This window comes from Talpa occidentalis, unplaced genomic scaffold (assembly GCF_014898055.3).
Source record: "Talpa occidentalis isolate TD23 unplaced genomic scaffold, MPIMG_talOcc4v2.1 talOcc4.15, whole genome shotgun sequence".
NCBI classification, from domain to species: domain Eukaryota; kingdom Metazoa; phylum Chordata; class Mammalia; order Eulipotyphla; family Talpidae; genus Talpa; species Talpa occidentalis.
In genome coordinates this window covers 33,629,561-33,649,947 of record NW_023601543.1, presented here as the reverse complement: position 1 = coordinate 33,649,947, position 20,387 = coordinate 33,629,561, and the positions used below count along the sequence as shown (strand labels likewise).

General features: G+C 39.1%; 1 protein-coding gene across 1 annotated transcript in view; it reads right to left on the bottom strand.

Moving 5' to 3' along the window:
• Positions 1-20,387, bottom strand: part of PCDH19 (protocadherin 19) — a 98,035-nt gene that overhangs the window by 23,228 nt on the left and 54,420 nt on the right. The window contains exon 6 of the mRNA XM_037511620.2: positions 14,189-14,361. Within this exon, the coding sequence (XP_037367517.1) occupies positions 14,189-14,361 (173 nt within the window). The remainder of the gene's footprint in view (positions 1-14,188; positions 14,362-20,387) is intronic.

The following is a 20,387-nucleotide window of genomic DNA, read 5'->3' as shown; positions in this document are numbered from 1 at the left end:
TACTGTTACAGGGCAACCCCAATGTGAAATGGGTTGGCCTGAGGGTCCTCACCTGCACCCTTATAGGGACTTATAATGAGACTCAACTGCAGGCACACACAAAAAGGTTAATGAAGGGTTTATTTACAAAAAGGGGAAACAAGGAAAGGAGTACTTTGGGAGAAAGAGAGAGAGAAATTGGTAAATGCATCCTACTAGTTCTGCTGTGCTGGAACCCCAGTAGCACGCGAAAAGCTGGCCAAAAAAAAGCAACTCCAAGGCCCACATGTCTGGTTATCTACCAAGCCTGGCTGCTTAACGCCACCCTCAGTTCCCAGCAATCCTCAGTTCCCAGCAATCCTCCCTTCGGTGGTGATGACATGATGGGATTTGTAGTCCCTGGTGTCTTGGGCCTCTGGTCTGGGCTGGGGGCGGGGTCCATAAAACTTATTTGTGGAGTTTGTTCAGGACATCCTTTCCCCCCCAGCACTACCAGTATCCTCCAGTCTGTAAATGAGGAACCCAAAGACTGGAGAGGACAAGTAAGTTGTAGTCAAATGTTTCTTAATTTGTGGCATCTGAGGAGAATTGAAATTCCCTGATTCTGGAGTCAGTGATTCATTTGCTGAACTAGGCTGTGCTGAGAGTAAAGTGCTCAGGATCATACACCAAGGAGGAAAAGAGCACAGGGAATAAAAAGAACAGTTATCTGAATCACAATATACTGTACTAAAGGGATTCTATATGTATAAAGATCACTTTCTGTAAGAAAAGGCATCACAGATACAGAAATATCACTTTGGTTATTGATCCTGCTTACACTCTCGCATCCTTGTTCATCAGCTTATCTACAAATATAGAATGGAGATTTTGAGAGGTTAGTGACTTATCCAGGGCTGTGTGATGAATAAATAATAGAGTGAAAACTATAATTCTTAGTTTCCCCTAGGCCACTTGGCATTAAATTACTTTAGGGCTATAATTATCTTTTTAGCATTTTGCATATAGTACTGGGATGTAGATTTTTAGAAAGGCAAAAATTATGCACTTCCAGTTACATTAAACAAGGGATATTGTGTTCATGCTCAGCCCTGTGTTAGAAGTTCCTTTTGCATATCCCTAATTCTATATAGTCCTGTGTGTCTGTGTCCTCCCTGCTTCCTCTCCTCCTCTCGACCCTCTCCGCCACCCTTGTTGCCCCATTTGGGGGTTGGCAAGCAGAAACATGTCATGAGGTCCTGACAAGCCAAAGCATTTTATGCCACAAAACCACAGCCTGTCAGCTAAATTCAGTATAATCAGTGAAGTAAATTCACTATAACTAGTGAAGATGCACCACCTGACTTACATTAATATAAAACAATCCTCTCTCTGCAAGGCAGAAGGAAAAAAAATTTCATTTACCAATTGTATATCTGAGTGGCTCTCTCCTGGCATTTATAGAGAGAGGATTTTATAAGGGGCTTTGGGGGAGTTTTTTTTTTCCTATCATTAACAAATTCATTTTTTTCCACTACAAAACGAGGCAGAAATCCAAAGGCACATAAATTCCCATCATTACTCAGATGCCACTGTCCCCATGGACCTCCTGTGAGCTCATTCATATGACAAGGAGATATGACCTTTCAGGTAGGAGCTGGGCATTTTTCAGTCCATTGGCAGAAAAAAGAATAAAAAGGATCCTCTGCTGGGTGACTTTTTAAGAGGAAAAACCAGAAATGAAAAATGTATCTCCTCATTTATTTTTTAATGAAAGTCTGGGCATGAGGTAGGAACCAAAAAAAGCATCAAAATGATGTCTGCCACCCATTAGCCATTGAGCAGTGAGACAAGAGAGAGAGAGCAGGAAAGAAAGATAGGAACTCTGGGGGTGGGGCAGACACATTTTTATACAGCGAAAGTAAAGTGTCAATGTCACCAGACAAGAACAAAAGTATTATTTGCCTTATCACCAGTGCTCAAGAATATGCGCATTTTGTAATGTAGATTAACATGGACCTCTCTTCCAAGTTCCATAAGAACCTTTGGTGGCCATCCTGTCATCTCTCAAAGCAGAGTCTGGGCTAATTGAGAAAAAGAATTTGTGGGTGAAGGCAGTTTATCAGTATCCAGACACTTCAGAGTGTATAGATCAAATAATAATTATCCCATGTTCCTTTGGACATTGAGAGCTCTGGCAAACTTGGGAGGCTGTCACCCTTGGGACTCCTTTATGTGTTTTTCCCCTCTGAGACTCTTCGGGATCAATATTCTAGAAACCATCTCTCATCCAAATTCCAAAGTTAGAACTAATCTAATAGCACCTTTTTACAACCTAGAGTGAATTTGAATAAATGCATTTCCTATTCTCAAGGGCTGCTTGATGTTTGAGCTATAATTGCAAAATGAAATGCCTGACCCTCTGTTAAAAGGGATCAAAGACAGAAGCAAGCAGATGAGATGCTTTGGGGGGGGTGGCACCCCTGAAATCAGGAACACTGGCTTTTTTTTCACTGACTGAATCTCCATAATAAAAAGAGCACTTTCTCTTTTTGTGGAGGGTGGGGGACACTTATTGTGTGCCAGAAAGAACACTATGTGCTTTACCTGCATCATCTCACAACCACCCTGATGAGTAATTTCTGTTTTCCTCCCATTTCACAAACGATAACATTGAGGGTGGGGGAAAAAAAAAAAAGTAACTTAGGTCAATAGCTATTAAGTAGCAAAGACAAGCACAGAACTTAGATTTGTCTTCTTTCAAAATCTGTTCTCTTAATCACTATGATGCTCTGCTTGCCTTTGGATTTACAGACAAGATTAGTGATGTCAATCTTGCAGAGAATGGAATAGGGTAGAAGCAGGTATACTGACAAATAGAACTTGCTCATATTAGTCTGAATTGATGGGACACTGTTTAGCAGACTCCAAATACAAATTAGAATTCTCAGGTTTACCTGTGAGGATTAGCTAGACTGTACATATTAAAGGAAGTCTGGATTATACCCCGTCATGTTTTGGTAACCTGTGGCTTCAGCACAGATATTTGTGTCAATTCTTTTGTCTCTTAACACATAACTCTAACTTTCTCAGCTGAGTTTTGGACTCTGATCCTCAGTTTAAATGGCTGTCTCTCCTCTGATGACTTTTTTTTAGAATTTTATGCTTATCTCCCTTCTTTTGGGGTTGCTGTAAGGGACAAGTGATGTGGTATAACATGAAATCCCTATCACAATGATTTTGGGGACTTTGCAGGAATTTACGTTCTATACTGATGGCAGCAGAGAATTAAGATTCCAAAGAGGCTCTAAGAAATAATGCAAGTAGACAATTAGGTTCTGTGCCTACATTTCTAGTATAGATATTTTAATCTCTAGAGGATCCCAGATGATTAATATTAGACTCTTGAAAGAAGTATCCCTTTTCTAAATCAAATAAAACAATGTCTAGCTTTGCAAACCTCACTGATTTAATAGACAGCCAATTCCTCATCTAGGGTTTCTGTTCCCTAGCATCATATAAGTCATTTATTGTAGGTAATTTTTATTTAGGGCAAATGAGAGAGAAATGAGGCACTAAACAGCGCTATAGACGGATAAACAAAAGCACAGAATAAACACATGGGTCCGACATGCTTTGAGTACTTATCTCACAATGTTATTTGTTGAATGACACACTGACTTCTGGAAGTGGTACCTATATTAAAGAGGAAGGGTAAAGGGGACTACAGCTCAAGAGCTGCTTCTCCTTCATCTTCAACATGCAAATGTAACAGCATGTTGGGCGGGCTCCCTTGATAACCTATCATTTTGAATGAAACAGCTCTTAAACATAGATGACCCCCTGCCAAAGTAACAAAGTTCATTCCTTGACTCATCATACTATAGAAAGGAAGGAAAATACAGCTCTAACCTCCTTAGGCAAACAAGAGGCATTTAGTCCAAAGCAGAAGGCAGATAGGCAATCTGTAGACACTGTTACAGCCTGGGGATGGATACCTTCAGACCATCGACACATAACACTGATAGAAACGTCTGCTGCCCACTTCAGTACCACTGGGATTTGGAGAGCATTATAAATGATACCAACTACAGCAGCAACTTTTCCTGGCATTTGAATTATCAGAATATTACAGATTAATCACCCAAACTTTACTTAAATGGCAAGTCGGTCATTTTCCTTCATGAGGAGAAACACCATACTAACTGAAAACTTTAAGTGGATTGTGTTTCTTTTAAAATTGTATTTTAAACCAAAGATGCAGACCAGAAAATTGTATGGGTCTCTAATTAGCATTATCACAAGGGAAACACCAAAAGGTTAATAAGAGATGGTTAGTTTGGAATGGTGATTTCCTAGTGCCAGCTCCAGCAGCTCAGGCTGTTTGCAGACTCATTAGTTGCATAGATTGATTATCAGCTGAATTCAGGAAGTGCTCACTTGCTGTGTTAGCAGAAGGCTAGTGTGATTCAATACACCTACCCTACAGCTAACTAGGGCCCAACAGTAAGGTAATGTTTCCGGCAGTCAAAGCAGGAGAGTTTTCTTTGCGTTCAACTTTAGTTGACATCAATTATAAATCAAAGTGTTTGGTGAAGCTCCGAGAGGCATAATGAAACCTTATAAGTTGACAGTTGATACAAACAAAGGTCTGGCTTCAGGTCTGTAAAATCCACTTTATGCATAGACACTGTTATGCTGAATTCTCATTTTGCCACTAAGGAAAATCAAGCAAAGAAAATGCAAACTTAACAGATAATCACTCACCTACCAAAATGTACAAACAGTTTGATGGGCAGTGCACTTTGGGCTTGGGTCTGCATTTTGACATCAATTTGTGTTCTGACATTAATAAGTCTTTAAATTTTAGTCTCCTCAGGAAAAATAAAATGTACAGATAGGCAACAAGTCTAAATTCACTTCTTGAATTAAAAGGACTCAATTTTCTAACTAGTAATGATAATAGCAATTCCCCAAGTTTACATTTTTCCCAATTTATGTTTATGAAATTATGTTTCCCAAATTATGTGGCCAAGATGGTTTACGACTTTGTATATGCTCGGAGTTACAGGTTCAAACCTCTACACATGTACACGTTCACACCCTGCCCCCCACCAGTGCCCCCACAATCCTCCACCATATTCCATTAGGCCCCTTCACTCCCCCACTCCTACCCTACCACCCTCTTCCCTTGGTGGCCTGTTTTATAGGCCATTGTTTACAAACGTAAACAATGTTGCGTTTACCATTGGCTTGGTTTTGACTGATCCTTTGTGATATTTCTCTATATTCTTAAACTGTTCATGTTTGCCTCTGAATAATAGGTCATCTATATCTAACTTGTTTTGGTTCACCAATAGCAAGCAACCTAACTCTTATAAGCTGGAGGCATTTTTTCCAATAAGTTGATTTTTAAATTAAATTAAATCAAAAGCATTCTTTTGGTTCACCTCCCAGATTAGAGCAACTGACAGCCTCATTAACAATTAAAAACAATCTGACCCAGTCTAAATATCTTGGAACCCACATTGTTGCTCTCTCTTTCATATTAAAAAGGAAAGATTCTATCATTCGCACAGGTTGAAAATGCCAAACAGACTGAAAGAGGAGGGTAGAAAGCAAGTTGCCAAACATCTATGATTACCCATGCTAAAGATAGAAATATGAGCTTAGAGGTAGAGATAATGGCTACACAGAATCTGAAAAATATGTCGCTGGCACTGGATTTTAATTTGCAAGTTCATGACTGGGAAGCTGCCTTGCTGTAATCAACCAAGTCTACCCAAGTTTCTCCAGGTGATTACAGCAGTGATTGTTTACAGATTTCTATTTAAAAAACAAGCAACATAAGTTATGCTTTTATTCAAAGCAGGTAACAGTTGTACTCCTGCATGAATTGGAATCTAGCTACCAGACCATGAATTAGAAAGAACCTAAAGCTTAGCTAACAGGATAGAGGAGCTGAAATTGTTTTAAAGGTTCTAAGTTCAGACAGATTGAAAATGTTCTTGTTAAGCTAACACAGGAAACGAAAGAGTCTCATTTGCCATTAAAGTGGATAGCACTAAGGTTAAAAGAACTAATGATAAACTGGTGTTATCTATTATTTCAGATTTAACAGCTTGCAAGTTTGTTGTGTAAACTGCTGTGAAGAATAATGAACTATGATTTTTGATTACTGGGGACCCTCAAAAGACAAAGTGTCCCTCAAGAGGCCACCTCAAGGAGTCAAAAGTTTGAATGAATTCAGCTACAAAAGAGGTCATTTTCTGATAAACTCTTTTGGCCCCTTCTGGATTCAAAGTCTTTCAAATCACCTCTGCTACACAGCAGTTCCCATATATGTTCAACTACACAATGTATCTTTGACCTGCATATTTCTTTTTTTTAATATTTTATTTCATATAATTATTACATCATTTTTCATATTTGCACAATGTATGCATTTTCATTTTGGTTATATTCCCCATACAATTGCACACCCCCTTATTTTGACTCTAATCCTTCCTCTCCCTGCCCCCGCCCCCGTAGTGTGCCTCTGGTTTATAGCTGCTTGTTGATTTTGATTTTTACTTTGTATTAATTAGTCTTTTTCCTGGTCCCTTATTTAGGTTTTCTAAATTCCAGCTGTGAGTGAGACCATCCGGTATTTTTCTTTTTCTTTCTGGCTTATTTCGCTGAGCATGATCCCTGCATATTTCTTAATGAAATACCATGTTCACCATAAAAATGAAAGCCCCACAATACACCTGCACACAAATATCCTGCCCCAAAGGATTTTGGATTTGCTCCAAAAGAACTCTAGACTCTCTCTCTCTCTCCCATTCCTCCCGCTCTCCATGGCAGAATAATTGACTTATGGGGCTTCATTCTGACCAGTTGCAAAAGATACAGTTTGGTCTACCTATGTTGAAGTGCAAATAACCCTTTAGAAGCAACTTTTCTGATAGTCTTAAAAGCCAGCTGGAACCTTTTTCAATCTGGGGCTTGGTGATTTTTTCCATAACTGTAGATTTATTGGGGGTAAGCCTTGTAGGAAGAGAAATTGAAAGGACTTTCTTATTAAAAAGTCACATTTTCGAAATGGATGTGTCAAATTAACTTTCCTTGACCCAAAGTGAACAGGAAATGAGCCATCTGGTGAAGAGAGAGACCAAAACTACCTGAAGCAAAGGCCTGACCTTTGATGACAAAGAGCATCCATGGTAAGAAAGGAACCCTCTCCCAAGTACTTTCTCATACAATAAAGCGATAACACATCATTTGCCTGTTCTTGAAATTATTTTAAACTATGACTGGACCTAATTCCCCACATTTATTTCATACTAAAGGGGTTAAAGGAAAAAATGAACAGACACAAATACTGCATAAACCTGTGAATACCAAGTTTAGATTCGTGTTTTCCCATCCTGATGGAGTTTATTTAGTATTATGGTTTTTAACTATCTTATGACAGGAAAGAAATGGTGCTAAATGAATTGAAAGACCCAAAGAAGATAATGACGTACTTTTTGAGAAAGTAAAGCAGTCTGTATGATCTAATCCCATAAAACTACTCACTTTGCTTCTCATCTGTTATCCTGCTGGCAGTGTCCCTACTTGTCATGGCCCACAAAACTGGCCTTATTACAAAGCAACTGGAGAACATTCACCTAGTACATCACCCAAATAGAGCAGAATTTTATCTAGCATAGTGTGTTGGGGCCTGCTTCCCACTCTTCCCCCAGGGGATCCCATTAGACTAAAGTATCCTCTGAAATGCATTTTGCTTTCTAGCTCAAATAATCTTAATTAATGTCTTCACTGATTCTATGTAGTCTATTCCATACTGGACCATTTATGCGATTGGGCCATAAACTCCTAGAGAATGAAAATCTTAATTGTTCAGTGTGCTCCCTTTATATAGCTGCCATCCTCCAATGCTCTCTAAGTGCTTAGAAATATAGAAATTCATACTATTAACCAGTCAAAAAGCCCCTGGCATTTATTCTCTTGATGAATAATGAATCCCTTACCACAGGTAATTAATAACAATAAATTTTAAAATAGACACTGAATATAAGACAACCAAAAGTTCCAATTGGATTAGGAAAACATGTTAATTTTACAACAAAGAAAGGATGTGTCCATGCTTCAAAGTAGATGAACAGAACTGTCCTAAAAGAATTTTCTGACCAAAGAGCGCTTGCCACAATAATGCTAGTAAACAACAGCTAGCAGAATGGATGTTTCCATTAGTTAAGAATAACTTTTTATTCCAGTGACTGTCTTGCCAATAAAATGTAAATAATGCTTTGGAAGAAGTCCAATTATCTGGCGCCGCAATGTAGTTGAAATAAACAAAGGCATCCACCTGTCACCTCTCTTCCCACCTGCCCAACCACTGCTGAGACTGAGAGTGGATAAAGTTCCTGGGCATCAAAGGAAGACTGGCCTTTGAGTACCACTGAGTGCCTCTAAATCAGCAAGGTAACCAAACATGTCAGAGATTAAACCTGCCATATGACAGTGACAGTAACTAAAAGTGAGCAGTAAATTCAACCTCAGGGCACATGTATTTAAAGAGAAAATGTTTACCAATCTGACGTTGTTGGAAGTAGAATGTCAAGTGAGAATTTTTCATGATACTCTTATTTAAATAAGATCTTGATTATAACATTCTTCTTATATTGTTTCTTTTGCTTTCCTGGCACAATATTAATAAGGTTTTTAATAGTCCCGGGCACTATTCTTATCATGATTTCTAACATCAGAAAAAAATCCATTTCATCATTGACTGGATTTTTGTCAACTCAGTAAAGCCCAGATAAGCAGTATTAAAAAGATAGCAACTTTCACAGTCAATAACAGCAATACTTGGTACATTCAAATCCCAGAGCCAGATGCATAGTAGGCACACAAAAATAGTGTGGAACAAATGAATGATACATATCTGTGCATGGATTGTTCCTGCCTGGTACTAGAATGTTGTATACTAGTGGCAGGATGGGAAAAAAAAAAAAAGCTAAGTCACAAAATTAGATACACTATATACATATACATTTCTGTATTCAAGTAATTAAACATTTCACCTGGTATATTTGCAAGAGGCTGAAGACATTTTTAAAAGATTCTATATGAGCAAAACCAGGGGAGAAATAACCACATGAATTGCAAAACAGTATATCTAGCCTCAAAGATGCTAATTCAGGTCCAGGGGGATCTAATCAACCTCTTTGTTGAAGTAAAGATAAAACTTTTTGACAGCAAATGCTATTCTGATAAAATGGAATTTTCAATTACTCTATGAACATCTGGTCCATGCTACCATTTCTGGAGCCCAGCAGCACACTGCTTTGCACTGTCACAAAATATTCTCCATTGAGAACTACCTATTTTGCCAAGAGACTAATTGAAATGAGTGTTTGGAAATTTAGTGAGGTGAGAAGTGAGTCAGGGGGATAGGTAAGATAAGGAAGGGATGTTCAGTCACCGAATCATAATTTCATTAAAAGGCTAGAGGAAATGAAATTATGCATTGTTGGTTGAGTGTTTAAAGTGTAAACATCTTAATACACCGGTGGTTGAAACTAGAATATATATAGTGTGCAGCCTACAGAACATTTTCATGGCTAATTTGTAACAGCAGTTGCATTAGGCACAGATCAACTTCTTCAAATCCATGTTTTACACAACAAACGTGTTAGATGATACTCAGGTGATGAAACTAGCGAATAAACAAGTTTAGTAAAATGCAGAAGAACCTACACTTCCAGAAATAAAGCAATCATAGCATTGCATTTGGGTGCATTTGGATGTGAGAAGCAGATAGATGTTATTACAAATTTCTGTATGTTGCTTCCATTTTGGTATAAATTAGCATGGGAGGGAAACCAATTCAGTGTTGTTGTGCATTCCAATTGGGTACATATTAGAGCAATTACAGTCATCTTTTCAGCTGATGAACTTATAATCAATAATTAAAATCATAAGGTAAAAGAGATTGAGTGTGATTTGAAACAAATTAGTTGGGCTTGGAAACAGAATGCACAATTCTAGGACATGATCCCCATAAATCCCAATTTTATAACAGGACTAGATATTTAAATAAACATGATGAGATACCCAACTCATCACAGATGATCATCACAGATGATCCCGCAGAGAAGCAAAGGGGTGACAGAGGCTTATTAACCCCAGCACTACTCAACCCAGAAATAACCCTGATAGAGATTCTAGCCCAGTGATCCCTTCAACTGTGCATCATACCCAAGAGCCTCTGGCATCTCTGACAACGCTGCTTCTCTGTCACTATTCTTATATACTGTCTGTAGAAATTGCAAAAGATGGTGAAATTTCTGTCCCTTTGTAGATGGTAGTTTTACAAAACAACTCAAATTCAGAGAGGCATGGGTTGAAAGAGTTGAGCACGACTAACAAGCTCAATAACAAATCACCCCAGGAACCATTCAGGTGGTAAAACCTGCTGACTAACACTGACTTGTTCTCAAAGTACTCTGAGAGCCATAGAGACATAGCATATTCCCAAGAGGTCTATATGCCAGTACCAAGTACAGGATATAGACTTCTCCATCAACTTCTTTTCTGGGAAGCGATGATAAGAGCAGCAGTACTGGGGACAAGCTGAGCATTATCTCAAGGGCAATGAAGATGATAAATGAATTTCTAATTCAGTCACCTGGTGACCAGGAAATTCAGTTCAGTGCTTGGTTATGTTGCACAGCTGAAGTTATCCCTGGGCTAGCATCGACTCACTGACCTGGTCTTAAGCAGGCAGAGGCTGCTAATAAGCCAGAAAACACAGATTCCTGCCATTCCATTGTCTTTTGGGGCCATCAAAAGACAATCCAAAGTCCAGTGGCTAGACTCGTTAAGGACAAAATTCTTCAAAAACCATCCTTTCTTGGTTGAATATGTGATTGTGCGTTCCTATCTCAGAGAAGTGTTAATGAAAATTTAGGGAATTAGGCCTTGACTCTGAGTGTCAGGAAGCACCTCTTACATTCACATTGAACATTCTGCTGTAGCAAAGTAGTAAGAACAAAGCCAAAAGAAACGTTTGGCAGTGGGAACAAGCACAGAGTCTAGTCTAGGTGTGTCTCAGAAAGCAAGGAACAAAGAAAGTATGTACTTTTTCTCAAGAACTGGCAACAGCCTGTTCCTGCTCAAAGGAAAAAATTAACAGATGCATAAAACTATATTCATTGTGAAAATCCTGAGATTCCTCATCAACCAAGTGTTTATATATGTGCAAAGAAAGTGCTATACTAATATCCAAACTAGAAAAATCAGAGAGCTACAGACATAAAATCCAAAGTGACTAAACTCATTAAAACAAAGGTGTAAGTACACCCTATTGGACAGGTTTGGTCCAACTTTAGAGTGGTTCTAACAGGACCAGAAGAAATGCTGTCAGACCAAAGTCAATGTCACAAGTCCACTATAATCTGCTCCTCTACAGAGTAATGCACTCAAACCTCAGCTCTGGAACACCCAGGATGTCAAGGCATGTGGATTTGAGTTCACCAGGTCAAATAACCAAAGAGAGCTAGGACTCTTTTTTTTCCTCAAGGAAACTTTGAGAATTTTAATGCAGGTCTGAATCCTAGGGAGATTCCATTTTCCCTGCTCACCTTTGTAAATTGGTAGTCTTCTGAAGCAACCATAACTTTTTGTCCTGGAAAATGTACAACTTGAACCATTCCAGTGAGAATGGATACAAGCTCTGGCATGCACAGTCAATTCATTTGACTGCCTTTCAAGCACTGTGCCTTAGGATAAAATGAGACACATTTATTATGTGAACCCAGGTTGGAGATACTGTAATACTATAAAATGGTCTCAAAATAGTTGCTGTTATTTGAGGTAGCAGTAATGAACCCAAGTGAATTTGGGTTCACACAATATGTGTGGCTAGCCTGGAGTTGATTTGGGATAGAACAATTAAGTATCATTATGGAAAGCTTCAGAAGTACTGGGATACCATAAGATACTTTTAGATACTTTGTATCTAAACTTTAATGAGTCAAAATTGAAAAGAGCACACCTAAGGGTGAGGTCCAGGTTTAGCCACTGCTTAGAATTATGACAAAAATGAGATAAATATTTGCAGATTGAAATATTGAGAAAATGGGCCCCCCTGGTGGCGCAGGCGGTTGAGCGCAGCGCTGTGAAGCTGTCCGCAGCCTCTGCAGCGCCGGTTCAATCCATGCTGGCCTCGGAGCAACCCACATGGTGAGCAGACCTCTCCTGTCTTACCCACTGCTCCCCTCAGCAGTGTATTTCAGTCAGTCTGCCTGTTCTGTTCCCCGCTCTGTCTCTGGTGAATCCTCTCACCCTCCCACACATCTGGCCTGTACCACAGCTCTTGTATAAATAAAATAAAAATAAATCTTAAAAAAAAAAAAATACTGAGAAAATGTGAAAGTGCTGTCAAACAGAGCAGTGGAAATCTGTGTGTGTGTACACGTGTGTAAGTAGTCATTGTCTTATAAGGAGGAGAGCCCTGGGATAATGCCATACATTTGCTTTAGAATGCTATCATTATTATACAATCAGATAGATAGCTGGAGAGGCACATACACATACATTCTATTTGTAATTAACAGCCCTCAGAAAAACTAGTTGCAGTCCACTGATACCATTTTCCTAGAGAAATGTGACAAAAAAATTAAAACATATGTTGTTCTAGCCAAGCATAAAGTTAGAATCAATTATGACTATTTTCTTTCCGGGAGTCATTACATTTTAGAGCGCATCTAACTAAAACCTTTTCTGATATAAATGAAAAAGCATTTCTTTAAGACACAAAACTAGTAAATGATACATATCAGTCTGTATCCTGTGACACACTACTAATCCTCTCAGAATTAAATTGTCTCTGATTCAGTTATATAAATGTTTAATTTTTTTTCATCTTTAGTCTAAATAAGGTTGTCCAGAAAGTATATTACCTCTGTGGCTATCACCATGCACCAATTAGGGAAGGCAGCAGTGCACAATGGGTAGTGATCTCTATATATTATAGTCTTTGACACTTGGTTCTGCTGGGGAGGGGATGAATTAGACAGTTTAATAGAATGTACAGTGACTAAATTTTTCTTCCTACGGAAAGCATTTTCTTTTGTAGCCTTCACATTTTTTCCCTTTGAATTCATTTATAAGAGCAAAACAAAAGCATTTAACGATGTTTACAGTGAAATGAAACAGCTAAAGACCAGCACATAATCACCATATTTTGTTTTCTCATCTTTAAGTCTTAGCAGTGGGACTTCCAGCTGAGCTTGCGTCTAGCTTCTCTCAAGACACAGCCAAGCATTCTGAAGCTTCGCTGAGCCTAAACACCAAACTGAATTAATACTTCTTAACTGAAAAAGACAGGCTGTTGGCCTATCGTGTTTGCATCAGTAAAACATTGAAAACAACATTTGTGCCCAAGTCCATCTGAACACTCTGCCTTGTATGAACTCTGGTAATATCTTCATAGATAATGTCTTTATGGCTAGCATGGTTTAAACAGTTGCTCTCACTGAAGCACATGTGGTTGAGTTCACAAGAACACTCTTCTTTTTACAGGAGGACACCACCCCTGGCATGTGCTCTGAGGTATTTCTCAGTCACAAAATGTTGTATTGAGTCGGCCATGTTTTCTTGTTCTTGTTATCTCCTGTGACCAGTGGTATACATTTGTGTGGCAGCTGGAGGGGTTTGACATAGCAACCCCATAAACCAAGGGGGAAGGTTGGTACTATCTATCCTCAGCAAAGGGTGTACAATCTGTCGTCAGATTGTGGCCTCTCTGGGTAGAGTTAACCCGCCTGATACAGAAATAAAATCCATCTCTTTGGTCTCATTAATTATGTCCTATGCAACTTGATTGATCAGTTGAATTCATGTACTAAAGCAAAAAGAGACATTTATTCCTGGTAGAAGACATCTGCTCATTTCCTATGTACTCAGAGCAGTTATTAGTGTAGAGAATGTCTGTCATATGTGTATGCAGTAAGCTTTTAAAATAGCTAAATGTTATGCAATCCTCAGGGATGCACTCAGAGAGGGTGCATCTGGTCAAGGGTGAAGCATCCCAAAACCCCACAGGTGAGATGAGCTGAGGTTTGAGCTAAGTGAACACCTTAGTGACATACTCGTTAGTCAAGTTGTGCAGTGTGCCTACAAATATTCTGGGTTCTTTGGAGTCTATGGTTGCAACTTACATCCAGCCAGCTCTTACCATGGTCAGGCATCTGGGATCCCATGGAGGTCACACTGGTGTTCAGCACATCATTGACGGCAGTATCACAATACAGGCTCCGCTGGACATCATGCTCACTGTCAGTCTGGTCACTCTCCTCATGCCCACTATCCTTCAGGCTGTTGCCCTCTAAGTCCTTGAAGGTGGAGCTGCTGGGTTGAAGAAAGAATGACTATTTACAACTGTGATTGATCTGATTTTTAAAATCTTCCAGAATCAGGATGATGTCATTGACACCAACAGTGACTGGATTTCCCAACAGCATAGAAGGAAGAGATGTTTCTGTTTAAATACAATGGAACTTAACATTGCAGAGAGACTCCCACCACTGGATGCTGATGCAGCTAATACTTTCCATCACTTACCATCGATGCATCAGGAAGCTACCAATCAAAGTGAAATAAACAATAGCTAATGTTTACTGAGAGATTACTATACACGAGGCACTGTTCTAAATGCTTGACATGATTTAACATTTTTAATCATCACAAGTCTATATGACAAAGGTACTATTGATAGTCCCATTTACCAACAGCAACAACAAAACCCAAAGGCACATGGAAGTTAAATAATTTGCTCAAGGTCACATAACTGATAAAATGTAATAGCTCACTTAGGACCAATCCCAGGCAGTTTCGCTCCAACGCCTGAACCTCTATGTATACTGTCTCTCCAAAGATGTCTATTAATTGACGGGAGAAATGAAAATGGCAGAAATAGAGGTAGTGCAATTTATGTAGAAAGGATTATATCAGGAGCAGAGAACTCAGGTTAGTTTTAACTGAAAAGGCAGAGGGATAAATTCAGAGAAGAGGAGAGGCAGGAGCTGAGAAGGGAAGTTCTGGTTCTGGGAAGGAAAGGTAAAAGTGAGAAGCAGAGAGTGAGCACTCCTGAAACTTTAGATGTAGTTATGGTAAGAACACGGAAACTTTCAGCTCAAGAGTCTGCGGGTAAATTTTTCTAGCACCTGTAAATCAATTCCATGCACTGAGCATGGCATCCAAAAACCCCACACCACTGCTCAGGAAATAGAGAATAATATATAAGGTATATCCATTGAGGCTCCACCTGTTATTTTCTAACACTTTGTATGTCCTGACAGAATCTGCAGCTGGGCTACACCGTGGGCCATAAATTATGCATCTGAAATACCTAGTGAATGGTGACTCCATTCCCTAGTCAGTGAGGAAGCAGCAAAGGCATGCTCAAGAAAATGTGGTGTTGTCTCAACATGGGAGAGTGGCATGCTTATGAATGAGGACAGATCCCAACAGACCTACTGTACCTCTGAAAAGGTAGCCCTGTGGAGATGACACTGCAAACTCACTTGATCTGCTCCACCTTGAACATCCACAGGCCTGGCTCTCTGAGGCTTTGATAAGAACATTCAGTTCATATGATGAAGAGCTATGCCTCGGACACAGTGGCTACATTGTCATTCACCACACTTGGTCAAAAGAAATCACAGCAGATTTTTAACATATGACCAACCTAGATGTAGAAAGCTTGCTGCCCTGAATATGAAAAGGAAAAGATCAAAAGGGCAGTAACTGGAAAGCCATAATTATAAGAAAATGAAGATCAGCAGAGAGTAAAGCATTGACCTGTTTGCTAATTATTTTCAGAAAGGATAACTGAGCATCAATTGTGTTAAAACTAAAATCACTCAGCAGGCCAGTTCACCCAGTTCCTACTGAATTATCATACAGCTAATCAGTCCTGTGGATCTACCAGGATGCAGTTCTATTCAAAAACAAGTCATTCTATAATTCTCTTGTGGCAAAGAAGACCAACTGGAAATACATGTTTTCAAGTATGTCACCAGTTCTAGCATTATGGTACAGAATTTGGGGTTTCCTGTAAAGAGTAATCCTACAGCTATTAACCAGATTCAAAATTCACTTTTTAGAAAAAATTTTGCCTGCCCACAAGCACCCCTACACCTCAAGGAATAGGAAATGACCTACCTGGAGGACATTATTAGCTCCTACTGTTTTATAACAAATATTAATTTTCGACCCGCATCTCTATAAATGGAGCATATGAAAACTTCCCTAATCCACAACACAAAATTCTCACTTTAAGCCAGAGATTTCAACCCTGAATGGACTGCATTTCAGCAGTTGTCAAAACTGCTTGAGACACATAAGGGTGAAAGATATAGCCGAAGGCTAATGCAGTTAACATCCCTAGGACAAGGTTTCTCAACCTTGGCAGTATTGACATCTTGGACTGTGAGATTCTTTGATGATAGGAGCTGTCTTGTACATTACAAGATGTTTGGCAGCATCCCTGACCTCTACCCACTACATGCCAATAGTGTCCCTCCCAGAAGTTCAAACCAAATGTCTCCAGACATTGTCTAATCACCCCCAGTTGAGAACACTGCTCTAGGTTTAAACTCTCTTTCTGGGATATAGATTTCCAGGCGGTAGTAGAAAGAGCACTGAACTTGGAGTCATTAGAATAAGTGCTAATCCATCATCTGCCACTTCCTCTGTAACACCCGGGGCCTGATATTTAATGTCTTTGAGCCTCAATCTCCTTGTCTATAAAATGTATTTGCTAAAAACCTCCTTCACATGAGCATTTTGAGGATTCAGTGAGACAATGCACACAAAACACCTAGTACATACAAATGCTTGACAAGTGGTTATTTAACATACTCTGTATAGTAATGTCCTCACTGAGCTACAGCTGAATATTATGCCCATAGTCCTTTATGGATAAAGAAAATGTGTATTTAAGAATGTTTCCATGTCTTCATAAATTAGGTCAAATATTGCCTCTACTATGTATATTCGTCCTAAAATTCTGGAACAGGAAAAAAAATCCTCCTGTCAAATGTGTATCCTTCCTTTATTGATAAAATGAGAAGTATATATCCTGATATACTTACCATTTTGTCTCAGATTCTCAAAAGCTTCAAGGTTAATATAATGTTTAATTGTAATGAGTTAGCCCCTTGGATGCCAGGGATCTGTATCTCACTTTTCATAATTGGTTTTGGATCTGCTTTTTAAATTACAGACATCCTCTTTATATAAAACTGAATGTTATAAACCACCTCAGAGATTTTGTTTTTCAGGGAGAAAAGAGAGAAATAATAAAATAGTGAAGGACTAGGTTCTGAGGAACTGGTGGTGTGACTGTGAAAACTTATGTATTTTCTCATGAAAAAGCAAGGGATATAAACCCCCTCCCTCAAACCTTGGAATATAGTTAAAGTGTATAAAGATCATCTTGCCCATTGGACAAACTAAGTACCACTTAGTCTGATACTATAAGGGCATTTAGTGGCTTAATGAATGGATTTGTGTAAGGCAGTTTAAGACCCAGTGAGCAAGAGGTGGCAAATTGTAAAACATCCTGGTAAATGGCTACTCACCCCAAACAAATAACAATTTGTGCCAGGCATTAAAAAAATGCTGATTTTACTTGCTTTATTACCTGTGTTACCTCTTGGAAGATGAAAGACTTGTAAACGAACTTTTTGTGAGACAATAAATTATGGGAACTTGTGTGCAATGGCATTGTAAATCCAGATGTTTCTATTATTGTTCTGCTGGACAACAAAAGGACAGGTTTGTTTGAAAACACCTGATAAAAGACACTGCACACAACAGTTACTCAGCAAATAGTTGTCAATGAACATTACTCAAATTCTGACCTATATTTACCCTTTAAAATATCAGAAGTCTTTTCCAAAAAATTATCTGAAAGGAAGTTGATACCTTCCAGTAGGTGACAACACATGTGGATAGAATGCTGTCTGAAAGCAAGAATGAGAAGGGAGTGACAGTCAAAAGAGTACTGTTAACAATATTAAGGAACATCAGGATGATCGCAGAGAGGTGCCTGGACTACCTCTATCAAGATCACTTTGGAAATCTATGAAAACTTGGTAATTCGCTAGGGATAGAGCCAGAGACTAGTTAACAAGCCACCCAAGTGGTTCTAAAGGTTAGCAATTGTTAGCTTAATGAGAAATTTAGTGCTATTTTTCAATGGAAAGATGCTGATATTTTCTTTAATGGTTCACCTATTCATTGAATAATCCATACCAGCACTTGTTACATACAAAGCACAGAACCAGGTGTCACAAACCCCCAGGACAATATCGGTGGGAAAGGAAACCACTGTGAATGGTTTATAAGCCAATACTCATTTTCCTTTCTACACTGCTTCCATGCCTCGATATTTTCATTTCCTGTTTTATTTTCTTCAAGCCTCGTGCCCTGCTTCATATTGCTCCAAAAGCACAGTGGGAGTGGATATCAGATAGCAGCACAGAAGCCAGGCATGAGGAATGAGCATTGCAAAGGGGCAAAGAACCCTGGCTGGCTTTCCTTGGTCTGAGAAGATAGCAAGGACACGAACCTAGCAGGAAGAAAGTCCATGAAGAAAAATGTCCAAATTATGGGGCCTCCCTGGTGGTGCAAGGGGTTAAGACACAACCTATGAAGCTGCCCACAGCCTCTGCAACATGAGTTCGATCCCCTGCCAGGGAGCAACCCACATGGCGCAGCAGACCTTTCCTGACTCACCCGCTGCTCCCCTCAGCAGTGTATTTCAGTCAGTCTGCCTGTTCTGTTCCCCACTCTGTCTCTGGTGGGTCCTCTCATCCCTCACATCTCTGGCCTGTACCCCAGCTCTTGTATGCATAAATAAATAAATCTTTAAAAAAAAAATTCCAAACTAACTTGTGCAGGTAATCTGGGACTCTGACATAAACTTTGGCTACACCTACATATTACAGGTGTCCTGGGGGAAAAAAAGAGAAAAACTACAGAAATTTAATGCTAGATTCCTCAGTGAAGAGCATAATGGAGAATGTGCCATATATTATACTATCATCCTTTTCCCTGAGGGGGCACCCATTTTTTTCAAAGCTGAATTGTGCAAGGAGAACTCCAGGCTCACCACCCCGTGTCCTCTGGTGTTCCATTTGGTTTATCTGTGGTAAGTAGAAGTGGGAGAGAAAAAGAAGCCTGCATGTAAACAGTCTGACCAAGAAAATTAACAACTACCGAAGAATGACAAAAAGAGGGGTAAAAGAAGCCTTGGATAAAAAGAAAGTGAATAGAGAAAATTCTCAAAGTTGGCTTGAAACTGAATTGGCATTCAAAGAAATGGGGATTTGATAGTAAAATTAAAACTGATAATCAGATTCATTATTTCCTGGTTAGGAGTTTTTAGACATGTACATAGATCCTCAAGAAACCATATACAAAACCCTTTTCAAACATTGCTGTGAGCTTTTTGAACATGGTTTGCATGGATTTTTATCACCTAGCATTAGTCACCACTCTCTTTTAACATTTTTCACACATTTTACATTTAAAATAGTTCATCCTCAGAAAAGCAGAGCACATAAGATCCCCTGTATCTTTCTAGGTACTGTGCTTTGTCTAAACTCAACTGATTCCATAAATTCCAAGGCTTTCGTGGTTTTCCAAAGCCCTGGAGAGGTTCTGAAAACAGAACCTCGTAAAAATATATGAGTCCCTGAGCTTTCAGATATTTCCTCCTAATCAAAGTAGTCCGTGGTAAAAAAGCCACTATCTTTGATTTCAGGCAACATCAGGAGACTTTTCCACTGAGAGCCCATTAAGTCCATGTTGCGGCTTTTGTGTATGTGTAAACAAAAACATATAAAGTAATTTATCAAAATCAGAGGTTTCTAGTGAGTCCCAAAGCTGCTGTGAAAACACACGTATCCCAAAAGGTAAATCTTTGAACTTAAGTTTTCATCTCATCAATCTACTCTTGCGAACGGGATATTCAAGGTCGCCCTAAGACTGGGAGGGTCCCTCGGATTCTTAACTTTCTGTCAGGCTATGAAAGTCAGGATAGCACTATCAAGTTAACCTGGTCACAGAATTCCCAAGTACCCAGAACTAGCTCAAGGGACCCGTATGGATAAAACAGGTCACTTTCTCCCCACCCCAAGATTTTAAGGGAAAAGGAGCTTTCCAGTAATGGTCCTAAAACAGAAAACAAAGCCAATTTCTGCTGCAAAGTCACTCTAATGGGTGCACAAAAAGAATGGCTTTTTTTTTTCTCCTTAAACAGATCAGTCAGATAATTTTGAATTCCTCACCTTTTATTTTTATTCTGTGGACCAAGGAAATATTCAAAATGGATTCCTCTCACCCACTCATAAAAAAAATATATA